The sequence below is a fragment of the Laccaria bicolor genome, genomic scaffold (genome assembly GCF_000143565.1).
Source record: "Laccaria bicolor S238N-H82 LACBIscaffold_40 genomic scaffold, whole genome shotgun sequence".
In the NCBI taxonomy this organism is placed as follows: domain Eukaryota; kingdom Fungi; phylum Basidiomycota; class Agaricomycetes; order Agaricales; family Hydnangiaceae; genus Laccaria; species Laccaria bicolor.
Genome location: NW_001889911.1, coordinates 372714 through 388233, shown reverse-complemented (window position 1 = coordinate 388233; position 15520 = coordinate 372714). Strand labels below are relative to the sequence as shown.

Genomic DNA, 15520 nt, shown 5'->3' with positions numbered 1-15520 from the left:
AGGCCCAGCTACTGCGAAAAGATGTTCTTATCCATGCCGGTACGGGGTCAGGGAAAACATTTGTTGCAGCTGGACCTCATGCCCATGAGGCGACGAAAGGTATGGTAACCTTCATGGTATCGCCGCTGATCGCGCTACAAGAAGAACAGGTTAGCTGTCAGCGAAATACATGTTTGGTTGATGACATGTCTACCCAGGCAGAAAACTTTCGCAATGAATTCAAACTTACTGCTATCGCAATAAACAGTGCGCATGGGGGCTGTACAAAAGAAATAATGGCGGTACGAAACCGTGCCATGCATTCTACTATAACTAATCAACAACAAGGATGTGTGCAGCGGCAAGTGGCAGATCGTCGTTATCTCACCGGAAATGTTGCTCTCCAAGCGGTTCATAAAGAACGTCTTGCGGAATCCAGAGATGCGCAGCCGCATACTCTCGATTGTGGTTGATGAAGCCCACGTTGTGTCGCACTGGGGGTCCGGTTTCCGAAAGAAGTATGGCACCCTGGGGATACTACGTGCCTTGCTGCCGAAGGACACGCCGATGGTGGCCATGTCAGCGACATTACCAGCTCGCGTTTGGCAAGACGTGTTAAAGAAGCTGCAATTTGACGAACAAAACTACACATACCTAAACCTCGGCAATGACAGGCCCAACGTCTCTCTCGTGGTCTGCGCCATCCAAAACACAATCAGCAGCTACAGTGATCTTGACTTCCTGATCCCAAGGGATATCCGTGAGGTCAACGACATAAAAAAATGCTTCGTATATGCCGATAACATTACCGCAGGCAGTGACATGATGGAACACCTGTATGACATAGCACCTGAGGGATTTTGCGAAGCAGGAATTATCAGGACTTACAGTGCAGCGTTCTCGGTAAAATACCGGCGAGAGGTGATGGTGCTCTTCAAGGCTGGTCATATTCGAATCTTGATATGTACCGATGCTGCGGGAATGGTGAGTCCATTACTAAAGTTCGCCGCTCAGCGATCTTGACGTACCAGGGATGTAACATATCCGATATCGACATTGTGGTCCAGTGGAAACTTCCTTCAAGTGTTTCTTCATTCGTTCAAAGGGCCGGTAGGGCTGCGCGAGGATATGGAAGAAGCGGACTTGTGGTGCTTCTTGTCGAGAAGTCAGCGTACGACGTTGATCTAACAGATCCCCAAGGTAAAACAAAAGGAAAGCCTAAAACAAAGAAAGCGAACGTACGAGAGCCAACAAACTATGCAAAATCAAAGGACAAGGACTATGCTGTGAACCACGGTGTGTTGCGTGGTGCATTCGGTGGGGCCTCAGACGAAATTCCTGCCAGAATTGAGGTGCCACTGGACCAGCTTGCGATTGACGAGGGTCTGCACATGCTAGTGCAGAGCATGGACTGTAGGCGCAAGGTATTGACGGAAATCTATGGAAATGAAATACCTCGTAAGTCTTTTCGAAGCAATCTATCAATCGGAAACTTACAGGCTCGAAATCCCATAGAGCCGACTGTTGCTTGTTGCGATCTCTGTAGCCCAGCATTACTCAATCACACCAGGCCTGCCCCTCCGTCACGGACTTCTCGCAAGAAGAACGTTACTCCAGGAATCGTCGACAAGCAACTAAAGAAAGCAATCGTCAAATGGCGCAAAGAAATCTGGACTCACGATTTCGGAGACTCACTTTTTGGGCCCTCCGCCATTCTTTCCGATACGGCCGTGGAATCGCTTTCGTCGTTTGGAAATATTGAAAGGCTTATCGATCTCGAAATTGCGTTGGGCGGATATTGGGCATGGTTTGGTCGGTACGGCGACAAGCTTCTGAACCTGTTCAAGAGCTTGGATGTCGGACCTAAACAGCATAAACCGCCGAAACCGTGGGCAGCAAGAGGTGAAAAGCGTGCATCACAGCCTGGAGATGGAGATGCGAGTGGGGTGAAAGAAGATCAGCCAAAACGACGACGCACCTCGAAATTTATGGAAGTACCTCCCACACCTGTCAATCCACGGCCCGGACCCTCAAGTTCTCGTCACACATTACCAGCGCCATCGACTCCAATGCCACCTCCCTTTCCATATCATCATGCTCAACTTCCAACAACGATGTCTTCGAGTCCGTTAGCCAATAATCCATATGCGGCGCTTGCAACTCCCCAGCCCAATCATTATCATTTACCTCAAATGCAGCGCACACCGCCAAGTTTTCACTTCCCTATTTCTTATTATTATCCCACTAATACCCCCTCGTCTTCTTCTTCTCGTCAACCACCAAACCCACTATTCTACCCTCATCTGTATCCTAGAAATCCTCCGCCGCCACCTCCACCAAATTCTTAGACACTGCCAAGTTCCGAAGGGCTCCATTTTTTTTTGGTTTTTGAAATCTATGTCATTCACATTATTTTTATGAACACATTCCGTTAAATTATGTGCCTCGAGCACTTTTTTTTGAAAGTGTTGCCAACTTATTTCGACGTTCTGGCGCAAAACACGAAATTTCACTAAGTGTCATGTCACACATTGGGACCTCGACAAATCTGGCTCCGTTCCGCCCAGTCCTTCGGTGGTGATCTTGCCTTTCACTCTCCGCCTGATGTTTGAAGCCACAACAAAGCCACAACATGGAACAAACACAGTGTGATCACCACCGAACGAACTGGTAGCGAGGCTAGGGGATAACCACTGCAGCGCGCCTTCGGGCGCAAAGCCCGCTACGGCGATTATGTAAAGTGCGGCGACCAATCCCAATAATGGCAGAGACCAATGTCAATAATGCTATTGTTTACAAATTTGAAGGTATAGTACAATATTGATAAATCACAGTGTTCGGTTTGGTGCTGTGGTCACTGAGAGTCTTGAATGTGTATCAATTATTGTCGTCTTCTGCGTCGGAATGGTCTTCACAGATTGACGCTCTCCTGACGAGACGGCCCTTTAGCGGTTTCCCAGAACAAGTCGCATTGAGACACATATCACCCAATCGCCAGGAATAGCTGTGTGGTTGCAAAACATGAGGTGTCTTTGTCATGCTCCACTGGATGTGTCCGATTCCTTTTAAAGTTTCGAGTTGACATTGAGTGGCTGGGCAACAGATTTTGGGATGATTGAGGACATCGGTTATGATCGTGTAACCCCTAATACCTAACGTGGTGACTGAGTTGGTATCAAGTGGATAGCGATACACATAGGTGGTGTGTTGCTGCAAAGTCTGGATAGGATAAAGCGAAACAAAGTGTTTGCTTGATATAAAATTCATTGAGGCCGTGTGATTTGTCCCCATAACTACCCCGAGAAATGAATCCGTTTCCCTGCTTTCGGTGATGGTGATGCTTTTTCCGTTTGAGTTGCGGTACGTTGAATGTCTAACGGTTCCGGTGGCCGTGGTAGGGTCTAAGGAGTGGCTGTGAAGGTTGTAATTGATGTTGTGCAGGAAAGCAATGAGCAATTTTGTTCCATTTCGAGGAGTTGCGATGTTTAGGTCTCGTGGGCTCCAGGAGGTTGCATAGCCAGTCAGGAGAACTTTGAGCGCCAGGGAGCCGATGATTGCGCAGTTCGTCTGGGTGACAATTTTAGTGAACATTGGAAGATGTTCTGTTATTTGATTGTAAGTCAAAGAGATCGTGGGGAAGTGGTGGTTCAGTTCACCGTTTGGAATGAAGGGTAAGAGGAAGTGGGTGAGGCGTTCTCGGAGATAAAACTGGACGGAAGATCTGCATTCTCGGTTGACGTGGCTAAATCGAGCGATAAAGTCCATAGGGCACAATTCGAAAATGGTGATTTTTAAGTCCTGGCCAAGTCGGAGAAAGAATTTGGTGAAGGAGGTGTGGGGCACGTCTGCTTCGTTCATCGAGGCGTACGTTTGGGAACAGATAGGGTCAGGATTCTAGAGGGAATATCTGAGGTCCTCCTTTTCGACGTGGTGTCGGGCGTTGTAAGTTTGTAAGCAGATAGGTCTCATAGAGCGGGAATCGTGGTATTTAACGCTTTGTAGCATGAGGGTCTGGTTCTCCTATAAGATGACTAGCCATTTTACCGTCAATTACGCCAATACGTTGAGGCTTTACAACGCGGGCAAGGTGAGCAACATCTTGTTCTTTGCGTTACATTCAGAGGGTTATCGGACTTTCAGTTTGATGATGGGGTTAGATGGGGCATGTTGTTTGAAGTTGGTGCCGATTATGCTGCAATGTTGGTGCCTGTTCCTTTTCGTGCCGGGGTTGCAGAGCCGTCTTCTGTTGATGACCTCTTTACATCATATTGGGTTCATTCGAAATCGGACGACGACTTTTGGGAGAATCTGGGGAGGTACAAGTTACGAGTTGAAGTGGGCGAGGGTGACAACTTAGAAGTTTTTTCAGTTCATTTCTCTGATCAAACGGCGGGCTTTCCCCATAATTACGGGCTGCAAGAGATAGGCAGGGATCACTACAGTTTGTGGAAGGGAGCGGTTTTGGTTTTCAGAATTAACGCAGCAGGTCAGCCGATGAATTGCGCGATTGACGACTTTATCCATTCCGGATTTATTTTGGCGCGGTGAGCATGTTATTGAAAATCTTATCATGCATCGCTTAAGGTTCATTAGCTTCATGTGCACGGTGAAAACGCCGTCATTGTTTAGGTTGTAGTACAAAATAGATTCGGAATTTATTTAAACGGGTTACATGCCAGCCAACATGAAAATCCTACGGTGTTCGTCCCTTCAGGACGTGGCTGTAGAAGACGTTGGTCAATTTACAATTGAGTTGAGCAGTGGGTGACGTACAGAGTTGCGAGCCGTTTGATGAGGGGCAAGTCTTCATCTTCAATATTGGTGACTTCCATCCCCCAGTCTGTTTTAAAAATTAGGAGATTGCCCAACCACGGCATGGCGTCGATGTTGTTGTCCATTAAAGCGTGAATGTATTCGTTCGCGGGTGAGGCTGTTGTGTCCTGAGGCTCATGTAGGATGATGTATCGAACGCCGATAGGCACGTTGTCATCAGACGTAAAATGTGAGTATACGTCATAGTCTTGTCCTTCAACCCAGTCGTTGTAATCTGTGTCGAGCGTGAGCCACGGCCGGACGTTGAAGTCGTCAAACGTCGTTCGAAGCGCTGGTGAATCGTAAATGGCGACAGGAACAATGTGGGTCACCGTACATCCCGTTCCGATTAGGCCTACATTTCGGTAGGTACATAGACGTGTACTCTGTTGGGAGTTAATTTAGCTGGTGGTTGGATTGGCTTGATTTACTTACTGGATCGGTGGACATAAAGGATCTGGCCGAAAATCGTACAATGGCATTTGTAGTTCGATTTGATGGGGACATGGTCATAGTGGTGTAGAACACTGTTAGAGGGCGGCAGTTTGAAGTATGTGTAGAATAGGAGAAGAAAGACGTCATAACGTGATGAGGTCGGGAACTGGTCTGCACTGTCGAGGAGTCCAAAAAAACATTAAATGACAACATGAGCGTTCACTTGTGATGATTTGCTTACATTAAATGACGGAGCATTCAATTGGGATAATTTGCATACGACATGAACGTTTGTTGTAGAGCATTGTGCATGTTCAACCCAATTATGAACACAAAGGAGGTTGGTCATGGCCTGTCGTCTGTCACGACAGATGTAGGTGCACCGTGCTCACGTGATAGCATTATTGCCTTGGCGGCGGATATTATTAACTGTGCTGTTGGCTTTTATGACACTGTGCTGAGGGCCAGTATCGGCTCCTCTACATTTGACGGTGGCTAAGGATCAAAGTAAGAAAATCCTGTAGTAGAAGAAACTAGAGCTTCAAATTCTTCAATGTCTTTCACGCCCCGTGTTTTGAACAGGGCAGGCCCATTGACAAAGGGCAGTGGGAGCACGACTTCAGAATTCGCGCCGGATTCTTGAAAGGTAGTGAAAGATCGTAGTGCTGGGAAGAGTGTGGGGTTGAGCCATGAGATGACATGCTCGATATTGATTGCTTTGCCATTCGCCGGTTCAAGGATCATCAAGTAAATCTCTTCAACGTTTGAAGAACACTTTGGGGGGCGTCGAAGGTCATTCCAATGTGCCTTTCCAATTATCACGCGCAATGCCTTGAATTCGTTGGAGTTGGCTAACATTCGGAAGCGATCTAAGTCTAAAGCCAGTTGGAAATTGGATGAGGGAAAAAGAGGTTTAGCATACAAGCAAAATAGAGTATTTCAATCCGGCCGCCACAAATTTTTATGAGTTCTTCGATGGGTGTATGGATTGAGTGATCATGGAGAATGGTTAGCAGAGACAGGTCAACAACAGGTTTCCCATCTGGCCATCGTGCAGCGAGGAGTTCCTCGAGAGCGTAGAACGCGGCGGTGCCAATAGAAAGCCCTTTTGGCTTGCAAGCAGTTGGAAAGGGGGGTGTGGTGAATGTTGTTAAGTCGGTGTCGTCGAGGCCAACAGTTCCGATTTTCAGTCGGCGGAGGTTGGGGCAATTGCCAAAAAGGGATACCGGCCAATGGAGAACGCATGTTAGCAATAAATATTCCAGTTTTGGACACCTGAGCAATCGTATGAGTTCCACTTTTAAGTCTTGGGCCATAATATCCCAAGCTGTGCCTCTGTCCGTCCTGTCACCAACGATGTGAAGACTCTGAAGTTGATCAAATTTCCCGAGTAACAAGATGTCGGTGCGAGTGTCGCTCTCTCCATCTATGTAGCAGTAATGAAGGTGCAGAACGTAGGAGATCAGATGTGGGCGTTCGGTGAGAACGGAAGCCAGCTGTGAGGCCACTAAGGGATGGATGGGCACTGTGCTAAACAGCCGCTTTTGGCATGGTTTGATTAGTTCTTTGCACGTTAGGGAGAGAGAGCGGATCGATTCCCAATCAGAGTTGTAGGTGAGGTCGTCCAAAATCACGTCAATGATATCAAAAGGTACTTCATAGTCCATGGATGAGGTGGCTGTTGAGTAATGTGGTTGTCTCACTTACATGAGGTTCATCTCGGAGAGGGGTAGTTTTTTTTAAACTTAAACCTGTGAAACAGTTCATATTTTTATCCATTCACATGCAGCTTGCCTGCAGGCATTGAGGGGTTGCGAATCCATAGCTTTTAAACATGCCCAGCTCCGAGGGTTCATACGTGTACGCCAACGATTGCTATTGGAGATACATGCTAGCGTTACTACCTTTTTTATATTTACGCTGCGTTCCTGCCATTTTTATATGGCGATTCTGTTTCTACCAGATTAAAAAATCTATGGATTCATAAGTAAGGGCCACTGAAAAACCGTTGTGCGAACACTTACTGTTCGATAGCATCAGGGATGTACAGGCTATCTTTTCCTTTGCATGGAACCGGTCGTCCCTCGTGATCAGATTTAATGACAAGAATTGGACCCGTCCACTTGCTATAAACACTGTTTTTTCTCATTTCATGGACACATTTGTTGACGGGAAACCCCATAGTTTGATCCGTGAAGTGCATCGTGTATGCGGCAATTGCGTCCCCGATCATGACCTGAATAGTCGTTCGGTACAAGTCCAGCCGGAGACTCCGGTTTTTATGCTGCGTGTGGGGTACCCAGTAATGGATCATGCAATCGTCAATGGAAGTAGGTGATATGACGCCTGGATTAAAGGGCACCGGGACATAAAGCACGTCTTTTATGTCGGCAGTGTCGAAAAGGACGCCTTCTATAAGTCTGGGAGACATCTGAATGTGATGGAGATCAACCTTTATTGACTAAATGCTTCACGAGTTTGTTACCTTCCCTGCATTGACGAGTTTGTCGGCCAGTAGCTGGTTCATTGATTGTCACCAGAAGACGAGTGGTATCCTAGGGGAAATGGCAACAGGTCACACAGGAGGTTGGTGCCAGTGGGTTTCATACAAGTTTCATATGCTCTTCACAACCGGCGTCGACTTTCGCCATATGGTGTTTGATTATTGCAGTTGCCGGACACTCACCAAGTTTGCCTCTTGTGGATTATGCGCACGCGAAGCAGTGAAGCAATACTTACAGTTCAAGTTGGAGCACATGTTGTCGATTTATATTGAGAGAGGTATGTTGCGATGTGGCTTCGTGCGATTTGTGATAAATTAGCTGTTTATTCAGAGTCGCTTGCTTCGTTTTATGACGACTTGTCCAGCGTAAATGGAGCGATTGTTGGATCGGTCGCGTTGAAGATGATCGTGCCAGTTCGTGACAATGTTTGGATCCCAAGGGATCTAAACATCGTCGTTCCCCTGGGACGTCTATGCGCCATGTCTAGCTTTTTCATGAAACGAGGCTACGAGCTGGTGGACACAGGCGTTGATGATCAATACCCTATCTCCGACGTTGCGAGCTTTAGCCTATATTCGAATGGGGCGTCCAACGTTTCAGTATCGGAAAGCGTTCACAAGGACTCTTTTCTTTCTGTTGTCTTCGCCTCGTTGCATACAGGCTCTATGAACTTCGTCACAGCCAACGACATTTGTTGCCTCTATCCAAGCCTCACGCCGAATCATAAGTCTTGCGCCTTCTGGGGAGCTGAGGGAATGAACGACGCTGCAAAGGCTCTCGTTCGAGACCGCGGGTTTGTGTTGTACACGTCACCAAGTGATTTGAAGGAACCCTGTGGAGACCTTTGTCCTGTCCTTTCAAGACAATTCCGTGGATTGCGAAGAATAGGCCTTGTCTGTTGGCGGGGAATTGGGGTGTCAGCCTTGGGTGATTTCCATTCGTATGCGTGGACTATTGGTGCGGTTTGCGATAAGGAGGGTTGTCCTTGGCAGGAGCAGGTGAATTTGTGTACCACATTTGCTTGAACAGCACTGCCTATGTCGATTTAGTAGCTGTGACGTAACAAGCCAACTTTCCCCTTTCATTTGCTAAGAACCAGAATCTCTCCGACTCGCATTGCTCAGGCGAGACAATGCCATTCCAGGTTTCCGTTTGAACGATGACCTATGAGGTGCCCTTCGATGTCATTCATGCTATCCTGCTTGTTCTCACATTAAAATCCGACTGGGAATCAATCCGTTCACTTTCCAGAACGTGCAAAGCTCTGGTGGAACCGTGTCAACGACAGCTGTTTGACACCATAGCTATTCATCGAACTACAATTTCACAACTTGACTCCATTTTGGCGAGGAGTCCCCGTCTTGCCACCTACGTGCTTTACCTTCATTATTACACAGATGGAGAAGTCGAGGCCCGCATCTATGTCTTGCTTCTTCAACAATTCTCTCAACTGCGAAGTCTTCACATTACCGGTGACGGCACCGAAAAGGGCTCCGTTTGGAATTTTATGCATGAAGGCTTACGAACGCAATTGATCAGATTGCTCAGTTCTGAAAGACTTGAATGTCTGGCGCTAACCCACCTTCGCTCCTGGCCATTGTCTCTCTTTGCAAACTGTTGCAATCTTCGTCAACTGCAGATTGGAGCACTAGGCCTTGACGACACAAATGTAACGCCTTTCGCGTTATCTCCCTTTTCGCCTGTCTGTCGTCTCGAAAGGCTTTCCATCGGTTCCTCCTCCTTTTATGTTTTGGATCAATTGCTCACCGCGACATGGTCAAATGGGAACCCGGTAATTGATCTATCTACTCTTACTATGGTCCACGACCATTCGTTCCATGCGCCTATTGAAAAACTTCTCGATGTTTGCGGCAAAGGAATCGAAGTGTTTTATTTTGCCTGTGCGTCAAAATGTCATTGTCATGAACGACTTACTGAAGTGGGGTCTAGATTCGGAACGCTTCCGGATGTTAGCGGAAGGGAACAAGCTTAACACCTTGCGTGTAATAATCGGGAGCGTAAATAGAAACGATTTTCAGCGACCACCGCACTGTTGTCCAAGGGTTGAGGAGATCTATTTGATAGTACAAGCCGCCAGTGGCAACCCAGTCAAGGTCGATCATGTTGTTCCATGGCTTAAACCTGCCATTTTCCCGGCGCTGCGGTCTTTCATTGCTTTTCAGGAATATGGGGTTGATACGGAATGTGTGATAGAACTACCCTTCATTGCTGGGCCAGTCATCTTCAAAACTCGGGTCATCAAGAATGCTGAGGAATTTTGGACGGCGGTTTACCCCGTGGCGGGCCTCTCAAAGTTCGATTGTTAGAATTTATATGATGAGCAAGTGGACTCCCAATTCAGTTTTTTACTGACTCCAATGTACAAACCCGTAGATTCGTCCCAATAGTCAAGACAGAGTCACCATTGGACAGAATCTTGGGAGAATGATGAAAACAATGGAGATATTGAAGGGGCAACAGCACAAACATGTATATCAGATAGTAATCACTCGAAGTCATTGTGAACTGGTGAAATTCTAAAGCTTAAACCATCCGTCGTTCTTGGAGACACGTTCATCAGCCCACCCATTACTATGGTTTGTCATTGATTATCAACTACGTAAGCAGTACAGGACGATCATGTGATCAACGTTAAAAGGAAAAATTCCGAATCTCTTTCACTCTACCATTACAACCATGACGACGACGCTTTGCCAGTGTCATAAGCTCCACGTATAGTGAGGCTGGGCATGTGGAACGTATCTGTGCTACGCATTAATTTGTGAGGCTGGATACCCAACAGCGGTGGATCATGGCAAGCAACGCGCTTGGCCAGAGACTCCACTGTACTTTACTTGTTCAAGTTATTCTTGTTTGTTGTCTTTATGTTTCGACATGTTGTGTTTCAATGCGTGGGGGTATCACAGGTAGACTTCTTATTGACCTAAACTTTGTTCTCTTCCTAACACATACCATCTGTAGGATCGTAAAACCCGGGCGGGCGCAACAGTCCAGCACAAATGATGCGAGAGTGGAGCGGAATAGAACAGAGGGTGCGCAATTTTATTACCAGGTTCCCTTTGCCTTTTAACGATGGAAACTACAGGCCTGCTTTGTTCGCAAACTCAAGAATCAGAAACAAGCCCTCCACGCGAAGTTTTGTGTGGTCGTCGTTGAATATTGAAGAGTGTTGTTACCGCTTCTTACCACTACCAAGCGCGCACAGTTCCGCGGGCAAGTCATACACCTGTCTGCTTCCCATGTGCATCGATTCCCCAATGGCGTCTCTCGATGAAATCCTCGACCTCCAGCTGGCATGCATCCATTATGACTCCCACCACCGCCTGACCGTGCGCCGTTCCTGTCAGGATGAGGATGAGACGCTTCCTCAAGTTATCGTCAGTCCAGAGCAGGGGAAGGAGAAGTCGAGTCCCATGTCGACGCCTGCACCTCAAGATCAACACCTTCGGACTGGGCACGCTTCAAAGCCCCTCGCGAATGAGGCATTCAAGCTCAAGTTCAAGCTCGATGTCGTGTGGCTCACGCGGGTGGTACAAGTTGCGAGACCATATCAAGAACCTCTTCCTCATCATTTTGCTCATTTTCTATTTACACCAGATTATCGAAAGTATGTCCGTCCGTTCTTTTCCCAACGTTATGTAACTGACTCATTACAAAGTCCCATGGACCCTTTAATAAAAATTCTGCCCACGCCGGTCCCCCTCCCTTTTCCGCTCCCAGACTCCACAGAACCGCCTTTTTACAGGACATCCGCAGCATCCGAGCTGCACTCCTTCGAACTCTCCCTTCTCTTCCTAATCTTGCCGCGAATTGTGCACGACTGTTGCGCCAAAGAAAGACGCCACGCACAATCCATGGCGTCGACGTAGGTCGAACCATCCTCGCTGTCGATGTTCTCCCATATTCAACGGCCGCGTTTGCAGTTCATAGCAAACGACCTTTTGGTTCACGTTACCATCCGCCGTGTACCATCTTATGTCCCACCGTACAACCCATATCAACTTCCTGCCTAGTCGCCACCTCAGCCTCCATCATCTCAGGACTTTGTTCCTGGTCAACCCGTCTCAAGTGTTATTGCTGTTCTACGAAACGGGAACTTTGCCCAACTTCCACAACATCGTCCAAGTTGTTGTCCCCTTCCGAAACCTTCTTCGACTGCAAGAACACCACCTTTGCCTCCCTCCGATCAACTCCCAGTAAATACACGCTCGAGAGCGACAACAGAATTTGGGCCTGCCAGACCGTTTCCCCAGCCAATTGCGACATAACTTTTAGCTCAGGGGACGGGGCGCGCTTCAAACCCCCCCGCGAATGAGGCATTCAAGCTCAAGCTCAAGTTCGATGTTGCTTGGCTCACGCGTGTGGTAGGAATTCGATCTTGCAGTTGTCGTCGCCCTCATTTCGCGCCCTCTTATTACGATACGCAACAGTCGCGAATTGTCCACGACCGTCCTCAAACTTGCCGATTTGTGGGAAGACGTACGTTCAGTGAGGAAATTTCTCGGAGAGGTTGCGCCAAAGAAAGAGGCGTTGGAGAATCAGGTACGACTCACATCCATTTGGCCCATGGATATCCAAATTCACCGGAACTTTACAGGGAAGGTCACACAATCCATGGCCTCGACGTAGATCACACCATCCTCGCCGTCCATGTTCCCCCATAGTCAATGGCCACATTGATACGGAGTGTAACAATACACCCGTAAAAATGCGAATTTTAGCGATTTCTCCTATAAAACCTCCTATAGTAGAAATACAGTCACATTGATCATAAGGATCGTTAGACGCAACCCGGTCTAGTCGATTAAAGTTTACATCCGAGAAATGTGCACGCCTTAGACAGTAGGAATTGCGGTCGGTTCGTGACCGAATCACCTCAATACACTCGAAGTCTAATAAAAGGCTACACTACCATGAAATAGTACGCTACCGAGTGTTCTAGAGTAAAAACACCCCCGCACAGGGTGTTGGAGTTTACACCAAACCAGGGTCTCACTTTATTATGGATTAAAAGATATTAATTCTAAAAAGATAAACGCGCGAGCGTAGAAACTCGACGCGTACCCGACGCGAGAAGTCATTCGGTCACGTGCTACGAAGCATGATCCAAGAAGTCATGTGGAGAGACGCATCACGCGCATCACGCGCATCACGCGCATCAACACATCACAAATCATGGCATCATTGACCCAAGAAAACTAAGCTTCGTGAAATATTCCGAAGCCTGCCAAAAGAGAAAAACTATGAACGATTTGCCGTGCGGTCCGAGGCCCGGGCATAGTATCTAATAATAGAGAGAAAATCACTAAGCGGACCGTTCGTCTCGGCTGAACCGATCGTGAAAACCGTTTACGGCGATTCCCGTGTACGCATCAATACTGATGCGTCGCGTCGCCACAATAGAGAAAACACTACGAAAACTTAAAAGAAGTCAGCTCAGTTGTGCCACGCACAATCGAGCCACTTCAAACCTTTACTAAAAATTCAGTATTAATTCGTCCGACCTCTCGGACAAAGCACGGACATATAAATATAAATAGAAGACATAGAATAGTATAAAAAGAGGACGCGCGCAGGCTGAAACGCAAGGAATTATCCCCCGCGTTGACCAGCTGTCGCACTCCCAGTAGCATCTGAGGTAGTGGATAAGTTTGTAATCAATTTAAGGACTTTTCTTCGCAGACATAAGTAACGTGTGCCCGGAACCAGTGTGTTAAGTGGGGATCACAAAGCTTTTGTAAGGTTGTCTCGTCAATTAGTAAGAGAGCTCTCTACTATTACCGAGGAATCCAAGTGAGCGTGCTTGAGGAGTCTTTAAGACTAGTTTGGACCGCATCAGAGGCATAATAAAAACTCAAGGGAGTTATAAAAAGTCTACAAAGCACAATTTCCTTGTCATTTCTTCGTATACAGTTAGAGCGCAATCCCAGAACACTGAGACAGTCCCAATAAAAGCCGTTTCCCTTCAAAGACTACTAAAGTTTCGAATTCTACACTGTGTCCGCACGTAAAACAATACCTTTTGTTCCGAAAAGGTCTACTAGACTTAGACAAGTGATATAAAATATACAAAAACGTTTCCCCGAACTTCTACTTAAGTTCTTACAAAACAAGTGTGGTAATTCTGTTTACCGTACGAACCCGAACTCGAAGTACCGAGCACGTACCTGTGGTGATAAGTGTTTAAGGTGTTTGTGTGTGTGTGTTGTTTAGGTGTTCACGCATCTTGTCAGCGCGTTCGATTGCACTATTCTCACTCCCGCGTGTCACAGTCTTCTCATCTGGAGCCCACCGCGAGGGTTTTCATTTGTTTTGTTTTTCAATTGTACTTGAAAAAGTTGTTTGAAAGCGGTTTTCGAATTATTTAAACATCTGTTTGAATCAACCAAAGACCATAAAAAACCAAGCCTAGTTTCTAATACCAAGAACTAGCATCAAAAGTCGTTTACAACGGCAGCCATAAAAATCAGAGAAACAGCCACATCTAAAAGAGCTAGAGAAGGTCCACAAGTACCCTTACCTCCTACACGGAAACCCAAACGCGCTGCTGAGCCAGTCGTACAACGTTACCCGTTAAGAAAAGAAGTACCTCCAAAACCTATACCTAGTCGACCTGCGAAAGCGGTTCGTCAATCTGAACCAAAATCTTCGAACTCAAAAGCCAGAAGAAACCCAATAATCATGCCTGACCCATCGAGTTCAAGCATAGAAGAACCGGCCCCTACAGGTCGGTCTTCACACAGAACCATGCCATTACCTGGTAATAAGGGAGCCCCGTTCTTCGATAAAGAGAAACCAATTGAGCTTCTACGTTTCTTAGACCAAATGGAAGATCTTTTCGCAGAATATGGTATTAATAGTGACGTGGAGAAAAAGAAGAAATTAGGAAAATATACGGATCAACGGACTGAATTCGAATGGAAAGCATTTAAAACATTCGAAGACGGCTCCTTTGACGAGTTTAAAAAGGCTCTAATAGCAGATTACCCTGATGCGCGAAATGCAGGAAAAGGGACTTTAACTGGACTAAGAGCTGTATGTAGAGAAAACAGTCGGCTAGCAGAAAAGAACTTGACAGAGTTGAAAATTTTAACTCGAAGTTTTAGGGCACAACAAAAATTACTCATGGCGCCGCCAGTACTGGTGAGCAACCGAGAGCTAGTTGACATGTTCTTAGGCTGTCTGACAGATTCCTTTGCTGATCAAGTTAAGGCCAGTTTGAATGTTGAACAAACTAGAGACCGAAAACAGAAAGGCAACGAGGATGAGACCACTGCTAGAAGAACTGAAGATCCATACGATATCATAGACATTATAGACATGGCAGAAACCATCGCTGGACGTCTTACTGGAGACTCCCAAGACCACCCAAGCAACGCGAGAGCTGTATCGACTGGTAGATCAGTTCAAGCGCGCGAACGGGAAATTAAAACGGAGCACGATGAATTCGAAGAATTGCGAAGTATTACTGCAACGTTCCTTGATCAAATTAAAGTAGATCAAAAACAGAATTCAGAACTTCGTAATATGGTACAAAACACGCAGATCGAAATGAAGAAACTCTTAGAGACTTTAGTTCACCAACAGCCGAATATCAGTAACCCACAAAGCAAAGTGGCGAGTTATAAAATGACTTCAGATGGCTGTTGGTACTGTGATGAACCAGGCCATTTTACTTCGAATTGTCCACATAGAGAAGCACACGTAGCCCAGAAGAAAATCAAGCTTCTTGGGAACCGAATGTATTTTACGCATAATAATACTGCAGT

At 46.7% G+C, this 15520-nt stretch overlaps 5 protein-coding genes across 5 annotated transcripts; 4 read left to right on the top strand and 1 right to left on the bottom strand.

Moving 5' to 3' along the window:
- Positions 1 to 101: 101 nt before the first annotated feature.
- On the top strand, positions 102 to 2327 carry LACBIDRAFT_309522 (uncharacterized protein; the record flags this gene model as incomplete). Its single annotated transcript, XM_001886882.1, has 4 exons — positions 102 to 281; positions 328 to 963; positions 1011 to 1437; positions 1495 to 2327. The coding sequence occupies 4 exons, from the start codon at positions 102 to 104 to the stop codon at positions 2325 to 2327; spliced, it is 2076 nt and encodes a 691-aa protein (XP_001886917.1).
- A 1249-nt stretch (positions 2328 to 3576) lies between these two features.
- On the top strand, positions 3577 to 4615 carry LACBIDRAFT_332369 (uncharacterized protein; the record flags this gene model as incomplete). Its single annotated transcript, XM_001886881.1, has 6 exons — positions 3577 to 3594; positions 3776 to 3843; positions 3864 to 3921; positions 4007 to 4066; positions 4120 to 4523; positions 4609 to 4615. The coding sequence occupies 6 exons, from the start codon at positions 3577 to 3579 to the stop codon at positions 4613 to 4615; spliced, it is 615 nt and encodes a 204-aa protein (XP_001886916.1).
- A 57-nt stretch (positions 4616 to 4672) lies between these two features.
- Positions 4673 to 7429, bottom strand: LACBIDRAFT_332368 (uncharacterized protein; the record flags this gene model as incomplete). Its single annotated transcript, XM_001886806.1, has 9 exons — positions 4673 to 4700; positions 4753 to 5146; positions 5227 to 5402; positions 5619 to 5683; positions 5761 to 6101; positions 6149 to 6904; positions 6930 to 6977; positions 7010 to 7101; positions 7251 to 7429. 9 exons carry the CDS (start codon positions 7427 to 7429, stop codon positions 4673 to 4675), a joined length of 2079 nt encoding a protein of 692 aa, XP_001886841.1.
- Positions 7430 to 7691: 262 nt separating this feature from the next.
- On the top strand, positions 7692 to 12693 carry LACBIDRAFT_332367 (uncharacterized protein; the record flags this gene model as incomplete). The annotated part of the gene is made up of 12 exons (XM_001886880.1): positions 7692 to 8007; positions 8049 to 8728; positions 8902 to 9631; positions 9816 to 9935; positions 10312 to 10350; positions 10534 to 10576; positions 10804 to 11358; positions 11497 to 11616; positions 11792 to 11947; positions 12182 to 12293; positions 12591 to 12609; positions 12674 to 12693. The coding sequence occupies 12 exons, from the start codon at positions 7692 to 7694 to the stop codon at positions 12691 to 12693; spliced, it is 2910 nt and encodes a 969-aa protein (XP_001886915.1).
- A 1739-nt stretch (positions 12694 to 14432) lies between these two features.
- Positions 14433 to 15306, top strand: LACBIDRAFT_332366 (uncharacterized protein; the record flags this gene model as incomplete). Its single annotated transcript, XM_001886879.1, has 5 exons — positions 14433 to 14478; positions 14572 to 14786; positions 14858 to 14894; positions 14929 to 15245; positions 15268 to 15306. The coding sequence occupies 5 exons, from the start codon at positions 14433 to 14435 to the stop codon at positions 15304 to 15306; spliced, it is 654 nt and encodes a 217-aa protein (XP_001886914.1).
- Positions 15307 to 15520: the final 214 nt, after the last annotated feature.